The sequence below is a fragment of the Protobothrops mucrosquamatus genome, unplaced genomic scaffold, assembly GCF_001527695.2.
Source record: "Protobothrops mucrosquamatus isolate PMUCROS unplaced genomic scaffold, P.Mucros_1.0 scaffold13, whole genome shotgun sequence".
NCBI lineage: Eukaryota > Metazoa > Chordata > Lepidosauria > Squamata > Viperidae > Protobothrops > Protobothrops mucrosquamatus.
Window position 1 is genome coordinate 1,498,543 of NW_015386400.1, and position 13,627 is coordinate 1,512,169.

Here is a 13,627-nt window from a genome sequence, read left to right on the forward strand (position 1 = left end):
ACAGGGAGATGGTAAGACTTTGGTAAGCTGATATCTGCTGCTTAGTAGTTTGTCTTTCAAACACAGGGGGCAGTGGGGTAGACTGTGATGTCCACCACCAGCTGCATAAATAGAACATAAACCCCAGTCTGCACTGGTACCTCAAAAACTACATCTTTTTATTACCTAAGGCAAAGTTCTCTTTTGGTATGGTAGGATATCATGACTCTACTTAGTTCCTATATTGGACTGGGCCCAATGTCTCCGGGAGCCTTCAAAGTTGTGACAGTGAGAACAGCAAAGTAACATCTTGACCTAACAGCAACCATATCAGATTTCTGTGCATGAAGGTTTTGAAGCAATTTGGAACCGATCAAATGATGTTGCCTGGCTTTGAGAGCCAATTTTATTTTTTCTCAGTCTGTTGGGGTTTATTTGAATCTGAAAAAAGCTCATATTCCTTTGAAATACTGTAGCTTTGCAAGTGATCCTTCTCTCCCTCCAGCTCCTGGGTTCATTCTCGCCAATTCTTGTAGAAATTCACCATCCTACTTCTATCTATATTATTTATACTGCCAGCAGTATACATTTGTTGATATTTACTATTTGTTGATATATTATCACTTCACTCTTGAAATTTTTTATATGCAACAAACAGATGATGCATTTGGGTATTTTCTTTTTTTACAAGTGGTCTTCCTTTATATAGCTTCTCATCGTAGAAATATATCCCTGATCCTCCTGATGATGATGATAGAGAAGTTATGAGCAAGTTATGCATAGGGTAGGTTTGAGATTTATTAGGAGAATTGTGATGGTTCGAAGGAAGGGTAAGGTTAAACAGTTTTCTTTGCATTCTCTTACTGGTTAGCTGAAATGAGGAATGCTGATTGGTTTAGGGAAAATTGGCTTATCTAGCTATGAGGAAAGCAAACCCCCAGCACAGCCTACAACTATTTGATTGGGTAAAATTGCCTCCCAGCACTGTCAGTCATATTAAACTCATTCACGATGTGAATAGATGATGGAAAACAAAAGGGCAAAATCTAGAATCAGAATTTCAAGATCACAGAGATGTCCCCAAAACAATTTTTTTATCTCTTTCAGAAGAAAGGATTTTATGCACAATTCTATGTTTCTCTGTATTAGACGGTGTACACGACAGATAGGTCTTGGCACATGAAAATGGCAGATCACCCCTATAAATTAGGCACTTATTTAACAGTGATTTTAATCACTATTAACTTAATAATATTTTATTCAGTTCCTATACTTGGATGGAATGTGGCTTCTTTGAGCATTTTTCCCCTTCTAGTAGCCTTTCATGTCTTGACGTTTTTCTTTTCCTGTACTGTTTTCATGAGCAATGATACTTATTTTCTATCTTTAATAGATCATAAAAAGAACTCTTTCTAATACAACCCTTCCATAAGTCACTTTTCCAGCTGTTATCTGAGAAACTAATTTGATCCAGCAACATCATACATTATTTCAAAAAGTTTATCCAACAAAAGTATGAAACAAATTAAAAAGTCTTTTGTAACTGTTGACATTTATGGGAGTATATAAGAGATGTCTTGTGTTTTATTATTTTTTTTGTAAGCCAATCTAAAGCAATTCACTTCTACTTCTTGATTGTGAAGGTCTTCATCCAAATAGATAACAAGTGGCAAACATTTATTTTGGAAAGCTTCAGTGATACATCACCTAATTAGAAACACTGAATAACTCCAAGGACATTACAACCTAACTATTGCCATTTTTCTCTTGGAGCTAATAAATCATTATTGCATTGCATTTATAGAGGAAAAGAGATGATCTTTCTTCATAATGTACATTTTTATTTGTGTCCATTTGCAGATTATTAATTTGTCTCTGAGTTTATATTAGATTGTTAATAATAATAACATTATTGTTATAATTGCTATATCAAAACATCTTGGACAGCATTTGGAAAATCTGTGCACTTCCATCTCTCAATTGCAACAGACTTGGATCTACTTGGATCCATATATATGCTACTTTGATACATTATGATATCCTAAGTTCTTGGGAAGAACTCAATGTAGGAAAGCCAACACTAGCTATGGAATTGGCAGCTGTGATTTTACATTGTTGTGAAGATAATAATTGTATACCAATTTTCCTTTTGATGGAGCCCAGAGTGATTTACAATGGAACAGCCAAAAATAATGAGTACAAACATTAAGGTTCATTTTAAAAAATAGTTAAAAAGACAAAATGACCACCCATGGGTACACCGTATGTTATTTGCTAGCTTATTAATACAAGATACTGTTTTACTCAAAACCCAATGCTATTTTAATATATTTCTCATATTCAAGCAGAAGTGTTCTGGAATTAATTATATAAACACCCAGAGAGAACAAGTCTACTGTTTTTTCCAGTCTTCCAAATATGTCGTATTATTTAAATTTAATAGAAATTCCTCTATAGCATTTTCACAAGGAACTTGTGGATAATTCAGTAAAATGAAACAAATAAAGGATTTGCTATTTTTTTTTTACATTCTTTTGTTTTCCATCACAGCAATTAAATTGATGCTATGTGAAACCTTGTTTTTATGGAAATATTCTTTTTTTAAATGTTACTATATAATAAATGAAAAAATAAAATTATAATAAAAGTTTTTTTGCACCTAGTGTGCCTACCAGAAAAGCCACATCAGAAGCATGAACTATTAAGAGTCAAGCTGCTTCTTTGAGGTATTTAATTCAAATCTGAAAGTAGGATTAAATCTTTCATAATTAGTCTTTTGAAATTATATTATTTCAAAATTATAACCTATTTTCAAAATTCTTTTCAAAATGATAACCTATTTTCCAAAGACATGAAACAATGGATGGAAACTAATTAAGGAGAGAACTAAGGAGAAACTTCCTAACAGTGAGAATAATTAACCAATAGAACACTTTGCCTTCAGAAGTTGTGGGTGCCCCATCACTAGAGTCTTTTAAGAAGAGACAGGACAGCCACTTGTCTGGAATGATATAGGGTCTCCTACACAAGTGGGGGGTTGGACTAGAAGACCTCCAAGATCCCTTCCAACTCTATTATTCTATGTACTATGTTCTATAACATGGTTTATATGTACAAATATAATCCAGCAAGGAATTGTATATAAAAACAAAAGCCATAAGTGGTCCCTTAAATTTATAGACCTATCAATAAATAAATCCCAACAGAGTGAAAAATAATAATAAAATTGGCCAGGCGATATCATGTGATCAGAAGGGCCTAATTCCAGATTGTTGCAAAATCTTCATGCACAGAGACCTGATATGATTACTGTTAGGTCATGTTTTTACTGGGGTTTTTTTCTTATGTCACAACTTTGAAGGAAGCTAGAGATATTTCATTGAGATGATGTCTATATAAATTCAATAAAAAACACAGAATTTAGAAGATTTATATTTTGCCACTTTATAATAGGTACCACTGGATTACTTGTCTGTTTTGCAATATTTTGGGCTGAAAGGATATCGTTATAACTAAACTAAATGGTATTCTATAGATCTACTACAACAAAAGTTCAAAAGATTCAAAAAGATTTTAGGCTGCAAACTGATTAGAGAAATCAAAACAAAATGAAGAGATTCTGGAATAATAATTTTGAATTTATAATTTAATTAGAAGAGAAGCAATGTGATTCTTTGCAGTCTTTCCTCAAAATTAATTTTTTACCTTTATATATTTCACTAATTTTTGAATCTGCCAATATTCTGATGGCAAATCAGTATTAATTTCCTGATGGCGTTCAGGCTGTTCATCCTCTTCTTCACTCTCAGAAGAACTTTCACTTGCATCTTCAATTTTTGGTGGAGGTTTACTAAACCAAAAAAGAAGGAAAAATGGAGCAAGAAAGGGAGAATCACATCTAGAAATGATAAACACATTAAAACAAAAGCACAATCTGTAAGTATATGAATTTGAAATTATTAAGAGACAGAAATTTAATGCAAGCCACACTGAGATGGGAATAATCTATTTCACCTATGTATGTATTGAAAAAGATTGGTAAATGTGCTCCATAACAGTTGACAATATGGGTAACAGAATAACAGTGTTGGAAGGGACTTTGGAGGTCTTCTAGTGCAACTCCCTGTTCAAGCAGGAAACCCTATACCATTTCAGACAAATGGTTGTCCAATATCTCAGGGGTTGCCACAAAGAAGAGGAGGGAGTCAGGCTATTTTCCAAGGTGCCTGAAGGCAGGACAAGAAGCAACGGATGGAAACTGACCAAAGAGAGAAGTAACATAGAACTAAGGAGAAACTTCCTGACAGTTAGAACAATTAACCAGTGGAACAACCTGCCTCCAGAAGCAGTGAATGCTCCAACACTGGAAGTTTTTAAGAAGAGACTGGACAGCCATTTGTCTGAAATGATATAGGGTTTCCTGACTGAGCAGGGGGTTGGACTAGATGACCTCCAAGGTCCCTTACAACAACAACAACATCATCATCATCATCATCATCATCATCATCATCATTATTATTATTATTATTATTATTATTATTATTATTATTATTATCTCTTTTTAAAAACCTCCAGTGTTGGAGCACCCACAACTTTTGGAGACAAGTTGTTCCACTGATGATTGCAGCATCTTTTTAAAAAGTATCTTTTTTCAGTTTTCCAAGTCAGAAAACATGATACAAGATGCAGCATTTTAATGACCCAACTTATTAATATAATTGTGTCTTTAAAACATTTCATTAAAATAGCTACATATGACTTTTGCTGTTGGAAAAATACCTCCACTGTTTTAAAGAAGTGCTATGCATTTGTTCTCATATTTCACAAATCATTTTTAATTGCATACAATTCATAAAGGAAACTAGCATCTATTTAATCAGAAACCATTTATTCAGCTGAATCACTTTCTCCTGAACACCAAGGTATATATCGTATATATATACCACATATATACCTTGGTGTTCAGGAGTAATATGTTATATAAATTGAACAATAGAGTGAAATAATTTTTCTGAATTACCTGAATTACTGCAACACTGTTAAGAAAGTATAAGATAGATCAGTATTATTACCCCATTCCATATAGAGAGATGAAATTGGAGAGACTGGATTATTATCTCATATGAACAAACTAAATGTTAAAACATTTCCAGTTTTGATTTTTGATTTTTAGTATAGTTGTAGAAGAATTTGGGAAATGGATTGACTCGTTTTCCAAAGGCCTTTTTTTTTCTTTTGAACAATTTTCCAAAGCTAAGCACCTTATCTCTGAAGCTAAATGTATGTTTTCTTCTTCATCTGGAACTACTGGAGAATTAATATATGTGCAACGTTCAGTATAAAAACAGCTTGTAAAAGAAGAAGGATAAAGTCCTTCATGGTTTCAATTATATTTGGAACAATCTTTTGCCACATAGTAATAATTAAAAAAATGATCAGAAGACATTATATGTAACCTATATATCATATGTAATAGGTTCTCACTGTACTATGCTATTATTTTATAAAATTAGCATGCAAAACTGTGCATTAATATCCTCATTAATAGATATCAATTCTTATTTAATTTATAAACAAATTATCTAAATTTACATAATCCACTTAACTGACATAGAGTAGAAAAAAATTAAAATCGTTTGTTTTAACCTGAACGATTTTCTGCTGATGGAATACTGTGAAATTGGAGAAACAATGTGACTAACTATGAAGGTTCTTGGAATGGATGTATTTGTTTGCTTTTCAGATTTTGATACTAACTTGGTCCCAGAGCACAGATGAAGGGAGAAAGTGAGATTACTAAAAATAAAAACAAAGCAATACAAAAACCTCTCCAAATGGGTATTTAAATTTCAGGGCACACTGTTCAAAACTGAGATCTGTTCCTGTACACTGCTTAAGAAATGTGAGCTAAGGAAATGTCTATTAAGAGCCAGAACAATAAGCCAAGCAATCATCGTTTCTCTGTCTGTGATTGGAAAAATGGTAGCAGATGCAAATATAACACAATTCTGCCAGAACCAACAGGTTTATATTTTCAGCTTGGGAGTTCCCTGTTTGGTCATGCAGAGAAGTGGGAACACCAGAAAATTTTCCATTTGAAAACTTAATAAGTAAGATTCATATCTGAGACTAACACTGATTTTGCAGACTCCTGCACATAAAAATAGTAAAAAAAAACCTTAAATAAATCCATCAATTTAACCATTTTAGTTTGCTCATTTGAGACGCTGAAATCATTTCTTGTTATCTTGTTCCTGTTGAAAAATTGTGCTTTTAATTCAAGCAAAAGAAAGCTATGCATTATTAAGACTGTGTACCTTTTAAGAGAGGCAGTTGGTGTTCCACTGGATCTTTTCTTGCTTTCTGGAGTGGCATGCTTGATTTCTTTTTCATCGGATTTTCTTGCTGATTTGCTTCTAAAAAGATTTAACATTGTTCATTGACAATTAAGGATATAATGAATATATAATAAATGTTTTAATTTCTGAACTAAGTCCATTAAAGGCTAAAACTGATTAATGTCATATCATTTAGACTGAATAATTTGTTAAAGAAGCATAAAGAACTGATGTCATCACAAATTATCAGCAAAATTTGCTGAATCTAGAATTATAAATGGTCCATAATTCAGCTCAGTTAAGTGCAGCAAAGAATAAACCTAATGATTTCAATGGACCTAAGCACAGTTAATTCTCTCTTGGATTGTGGTCATGGCATTTTGATATTAAAAGCAGACTCAGATTCTTTTCGTCTTTAAACATTTTTTTTTAACTCCAGCCATTGATTTTTGACTTTTCAAAATTATTTTTAACAGACATTTGTGTGAACCTGGGCAAGAGCTACAATGAAAATAGTAATTTCTAATACTGTAGTGCATTTCAGTTCATGGTGCAATACACAACTTGTACAGATAACTATTGCAATTGTTGTAATAAGTAATATATTTCTGATAAGAGTCATAAGCACATACTATACAACCATTGTGTGATCTTTCTTGAATTTGCTGATAGGCAGTTACAACTGATGATCACTGATGCCGAAAATACTATCACAGTGAAATCTAGATTGCACACATAATTAAATGTTGTAATACAGGTAGTCCTCAATTTACAACCATTCATTTAGTGACCGTTCAAAGTTTCAACAGCACTGGAAAAAATGGACTTATGACTGTTTTTCACGCAACCATTGCAGCACTCCCATAGTCATGTGATCAACATTTGGATGCTTGGCAACTGTTTCATATTTGTGACAGTTGCTGTGTCCCAAGGCTATGTGATTATCTTTTGCAACCTTCAGGCAACCAAAGTCAATGGGGAAGCCAGATTCACTTAACAACCAGATTACTAACTTAACAATTGCAGTGATTCACTTAATAACTGTGGCAAGAAAGGTCATAAAATGGTGCAAAACTCATGTCTTGCATAGCAACGTAAATTTTGGGCTCAGTTGTGGCTGTAAGTCAGCGACTACCTCTACTTTTTTATGTGCAGTAGATACAGAATATTTGTTCCGTTAAGCAAGCTAGTTGGATATCATAGACAAAATGTGGTTGTGCTAAAACCTCTGAACGGTGCTTTTTATCAGAAGACTTGCTATATTAATCCTCTACATTCCTTTTTTCAAATGCATACAAGTTGGGCTAGAAGAACTGAGGCCCTCAAAACCTCCCATCACTCCCAGACCATAGGTATGCAGACTTTAGAGTTATTGGAGTTCAACAGATCTGCCTCTCTCCTCTACCTGAATTCTTTATGATCCTGTCAGTGTCAGTCCTAATAGTCCTAGATTATACTGAATTTGTTAAAAGTTTTGTTTTAAAAGGATCAATTATCTAGTACTTTGCATAATCGTAACCACAATGAAGAGTTATTTGCTTAATTATCTTGTAACTTATACAACTGATAGCAATACATTTGAATTTTACTGTTGTTGGGCTTCTAGAGTTGGTTTTTATTTTTTTTATTTATGCTGTATATATTACCAATCATGAAAATGGAATTAGAACATTTCAGAGATCCAGTGAAAAAATGTCATGTGTCTCAATTATCATCATCTATGTGACCAACCACAAATAATTTATTAAATGTATATGCCGCCCAGCTCCCAGTGACTCTGATTCAGAGATAATAATAATAATGATGATAAAGTTGGAAGGACCTTGGAGGTCATCTAGTCCAACCCCCTGCTCAGGCAGGAAACCCTATACCATTTCGGACAAATGGTTGTCCAGTTTCTTCTTAAAAACCTCCAGTGATTCTTTTTTGAGCTTGCAGACCAAGCCACTTGCTCCTCCTGTCTTCTGCTTTGACTGGTTTTGGGTGGAATCTCAACCTAGCTTATGAATAGTCACCAATTATCAACATTAGTCTTGCTGTTTGAACAAAATACTGCCAGTATTATCTGCACATATTCTGTTCTTTGTGTGAAACGGTAACTGGTAAAGAACCTGTTATGGTGTAATCATTAGAATTTCAGTTTCTCGGAAGCAAAGTTAAAATCACTATTGTCTTGGGGAGGTCAGTTATACTTCTCAGTCTTGCTCCTTAATAAAAGGGATGGAGAGAGAGAAATCAACATATATGTCAAAAGACAATACGATATAAATGAAACAACAAGCTAGACTGGTCAATCACAAAGCACTAAAATTTCAAGGTGTCATTAAATTGCTTCTCAAATGTGAAAATTTGGAGCCACAAGCTCACCTCTTGGATCCTAAATGCTCCATTCTAAATCCTACAGATACAGTTGTTCCTACCCACCTTTGTAAATCCTGTGCCTGCTTATGGGACATGTACTTAAATGGAAGAAATATGATTTGAATATAAAACTTTACTAATTGCTGAGAAGTCACAAAATAAGGAAAAATAATATTTTTAGAAAACACAATTTATTTAAATAAAGATTTTAAATTATAGCAAATTTAAATTTAAATTTGTTCAGTTTCAAGTTTTTTAAAAAAAAATAGTGACAACAATATTACACTGCAAAAATTCAGGTTAATTAATTATATTTGTCAGGAAATCTAAAAGAATTACATACTCTCGAGCGCCTGTTGTAGTCTTCCACTTAAGAGATGGTTCTAATTTCTTGCTGTCAGGAGTTTTACTTTTTACAAGAGGACTCTTAGGCTTTTCAAAAACATTCTTTTCTGCATAGTCGTAAAATTTTGGGGCTTGGCCATATTCATCTGCCTCAACTGCTTCCATATGCTGATAATGCTTTTCATACTTTGGTTCATCAAAAAATGTGTATTTCTAATAAGAGATGAAAATGTTTAGGAAAAATCATATTTCTAAATGAGTAAAACATGCTAAAATTAGTAAATCAGAGGATGGTTAGGTAGTTTGATTTTCTTAGCATATAAAAGTTGTCTATCACAATTCTTGATTTTAAAAAAGATAATCATAATGAAACAAAATAAAACTTTTGATTAAAAAATATAAACTTGATTCTGTATTTTAAGAAATAAACTTATTAACTAAAATCCTAATTAATGGTTTGAAAATAAATATATTAATATTAAATAACTTTTGCTATATGAACTACATAGCAGATATTTATGTAGATAACCAGTCACTTTGTTTTTAAAATCTTAAGCCTCCTGTCAGAACCCTATGTTCTGGGTGCATGGGATTTCTTATTCTTTTCGGGTTCTGCCATTCTCCTGGTGGGGGGAGGAGGAAGCTTTTACCTTTTTCTTGATTAATCTGAGTTCCTCTACCGGTAGTGAGGCCAGCTAAAGATTTGTTTCCCTTCTTAGAGCAGATATAAAAGATGAGTTAAGAATGCTTCCTTCTTGTCATCATCTGTTACCAATCATTTCTTTCTGATGTTCCTGAAAATGTTTTCTGAGTTCTTTGGGGCATTTCTTCACTTTACGTTTTTTGATTCGATCCCTACCAAACCTGGCAACTGCTTTGTATCCTTTTTTGAATAAACACTCCCTGGACATTTGCTATACAAGTCTTTTTCTTTGCATCAATTTGGAAAGCACTATATATATTCAGAATGGTCCCAATAGATATCTTCCATTTTTCTTTCAGATATGACTATACTGTACTATCATGTCTTACAGGATCTCCCTCCCTAATACACTTTTTTTTTCAGGATGTAAAGACATTGAAACTGGCCTACCATCTGTTTAAATTTATTGAAACAGAGAGATAGAATCAAGATCAAGTGAAGTATTAATACTACTTTACAATGCCTTGGTAAGGCCAAACTTGGGATACTGCATCCAGTTTTGGTCACCATGATGTAAAAAAGATGTTGAGACTCTAGAAAGAGTACAGAGAAGAGTAACAAAGATGATCAGGGGACTGGAGGCTAAAGCATATAAGGAACAGCTGCTGGAATTGGGTATGTCTAGTTTAATGAAGAGAAGGACGAGGGGGGACATGATAGCAGTGTTCCAGTATCTCAGGGGCTGCCACAAAGAAGAGGGAGTCAAACTATTCTCCAAGGCACCTGAAGGCAGGACAAGAAGCAACGGATGGAAACTAATCAAGGAGAGAAACAACCTAGAACTAAGGAGAAACTTCCTGACAGTTAGAACAATCAACCAGTGGAACAACCTGCCTCCAGAAATGCTCCAACACTGGAAGTTTTTAAGAAGAGACTGGACGGCCTTTGTCTGAAATGGTATAGGGTTTCCTGCCTGAGCAGGGGGTTGGAGCAGATGACCTCCAAGGTCCCTTCCAACTTTTTTATTATTATTATTATTATTATTATTATTATTATTATTATTATTATTTAGAAATCTATTATTTTGAAGCCCAGCATACAAGTCAGACTCTTCTTCCTCCCCTTGCTATCATGAAATCAAAGACAACAACTCCAGATTCCTCAATTATTCAACAAATTTCTATCTATTAGTAAATATTAGATTCGGGATAGTAATCCTTGTTCCTTCTTCCATCTTTTAACAAATAAAGTTGTCAATAAGAAAGGACACAATTTTGTTGAACTTCTGACTTTTGGCAAAGTTACATTTCTAGCAGATGTCAGGGAAGTTTACATCTCCCATTGTCAAAATTATGAGCTCCTTTAAATTTTTAGTCATTTTACACAACACACCTCATCCCTACTTTCTGCTTGTCCAGGTCTACAACAAATCCTTACTACTGCATGAATTTTATTTTTCTTATCACTTATTCAAACACTTTCAACAGGATTTTCAGTCTATGAATCACTCCTTTTATTTATTGATGTCATTATTTCTCTATAGATTATGAGAGGTGATATTTTATTCCCTTATTTCAAAACTTAACCATTTTTAGCTTACTTGCAATGAATATTCCTGTAAAAATGCAACATCTAAAAATATGAAGAAAATGTTTTGCCATAAATACCATTATAACTGCTATCTTTTATTAAAAATATTATTCTGATTTGCCAGCAATATTTAAATACTAGAGCTGCTATATTGTAACAGCAATATGTGCTGTGTCAGCTTGAAGTACCCCTAATGTTGAAATCAAAGAAAATTGTAAAATAATGAATATTCTTTTTATTCAAATCATAAGAGATGAAGTTAGAAAGAGGAATGGTTCTGATTATTTAAAGCATTGTCAAAGACAGTTGACCTTTTTTGTTAAAATATGATATTTTCCTGCTTTAAAATTATACTACTGCTTAAAGGAAAAACATGTGTAGAAAGATGAGCAGAGACTTTTTGCCAACTGCTGCAGTCCTAAGCTTGGAATAAGTTCCATTAAAATCAAAACAGCTTCCAAATAAGTGTGCTAAAGATCTAGGAAATAAATTTATTGGCAAAATTCCAGACTTATAGATAAATTCCTGAGCCAGCCATAGATATTTTCTAAGGTTCATGCACAAATGAAAAAAAAATAGATAAAATATTTAAAAACTGATTCCTAATAATTTCATTCAAAATACTTTGTTACATTTGGTTTTTGACAATGAAATGAGGATTGTATTTACCAATGATTTTCATCATTAAAAAATAGTTCCATTTTTCTACAAAGCTTCTCATAATCTTTTATATTACCCATTCTATTTTCACTTCTAAGTGACTTAGTTTAGCATTACATTATTTAAATAAATGTTGAAATATACAGTAATTTTTGACCACTGTGTTCATGTTTATGAAAGCACAAATAATGCAGTCTATAATACAACAATGACTTGTTGTGTACTTCTTTAGCAGAATTTAAATATCAGTCAGATTTAACAATTCTGGGCAATGTTCCTGATATAATTAAAATTTGTCTCTATATACTGAAAATTACCAAAAGAACTTAGTCGAAGAAACTAGTGGCCTTACATGTAATATTGAACCCTGGTTATTTAACAATGCTTTATTGAATTCACATGCCATTTTGGGGGGTACTGAGTTCAAGTACACATAGTGTTCTCTACAGATATTTTTCCCCCACAATCTTGTATGAGGTCTGAGAAAGAGTCACTAACCTAAAGTCACTCTGTGAGTTCCACTGATGAGGGTAGATTAGAATCTGAGTCTCCCTGCGTTTAATCCAACCTTCACACAACATAATAAACCAAACAGCCCAGACTGTGACTTAATATGTGTGAACTTGGCCAATGTGTGTTTGAATGTGTGCATGTATAAATATATACTGCATAAACAGACCGAACCAAAATAAGATACAGACAAAGTCACATAAAAAGAACTAAGAGCTGTTCGCATTATGGTTGATAACTAGAAGTATGGTTGATAACTAGAAGTATAACTAAAAGTATAATAACAAGAAATGCATACCTGTTTAGCCATATTTTCTGTAAATGCTGATGATCGTTCTCTTAAAAATGTGACAAGATCTTTATGTATGTCACTCTTCCTCTCATAATCAATCTCATCTCTCTCATTGCTTCTTCCCTATAAGAAAACCAAGTTTTATGTAGTTTTAAACTGTTCCAGAGATTTCTCAGAAACATAAGTTATACTCATTCCTAGTAAGCTACACTGAATTTAATAGAACTTATTTCCAGGTTGTTTATATATTGCAACCTTCAATCCATTCTGTTCTGAAATGTCACTTAAAATTTAAAGTGAGTGAAGCTATCCATATCATATTACTTTCAATATTATTTATTTTCTTGTTTCAATACAATCGTATAATTATAATCCTTATTTCTCTCAGCAGTATTAAAGCTCATTATATTAAAAATGTTGTATTATTACACTGTATGCATAATAATGATCTAGTTCACAATCACAAGTGCTACAATAAAAGAAAACAATTTGTATTCTAATTCATAACTAGAATAAAAATAGCATAATTCAGTATAAAGGAACAGCAGGAATGGAATGTAGGTGCACATTACTACAAAATTATTCTGGTGAAAAAATTAAAAACTAAGCTAATTATGTATTTGAATGTCTTATTAAAAGAAAGGTATTTATGTTATTGACTTCCAAGTAGCCTAACAGTTTTAGATCATATGTGCAATCTCTGAAATAAATGTCATGAAGCTTTGTTTGTGAATGTAATTACTTACTCCATTTAAGAATACTCCTGCTGTGCTACAAGTAACAAACATAATATCTGTGTCACGTGGTTTAATTGATAAATAACAAATTTCCCCATGTACTTGTCTCCAAGGTGGGGCACGGCATCCATTGAAGAATTCATAGTCTAAAAAAACAAGAGGAATGTTTTAG

General features: G+C 32.9%; 1 protein-coding gene across 1 annotated transcript in view; it reads right to left on the bottom strand.

Annotated features, from left to right (window-relative positions):
- Positions 1–13,627, bottom strand: part of ARMC4 (armadillo repeat containing 4) — a 75,742-nt gene that overhangs the window by 56,715 nt on the left and 5,400 nt on the right. The window contains exons 6-10 of the mRNA XM_015810654.1: positions 13,465–13,601; positions 12,725–12,841; positions 9,022–9,236; positions 6,297–6,395; positions 3,685–3,829 (exon numbers count right to left, since the gene is read on the bottom strand). Of these exons, the coding sequence (XP_015666140.1) occupies positions 3,685–3,829; positions 6,297–6,395; positions 9,022–9,236; positions 12,725–12,841; positions 13,465–13,601 (713 nt within the window). The remainder of the gene's footprint in view (positions 1–3,684; positions 3,830–6,296; positions 6,396–9,021; positions 9,237–12,724; positions 12,842–13,464; positions 13,602–13,627) is intronic.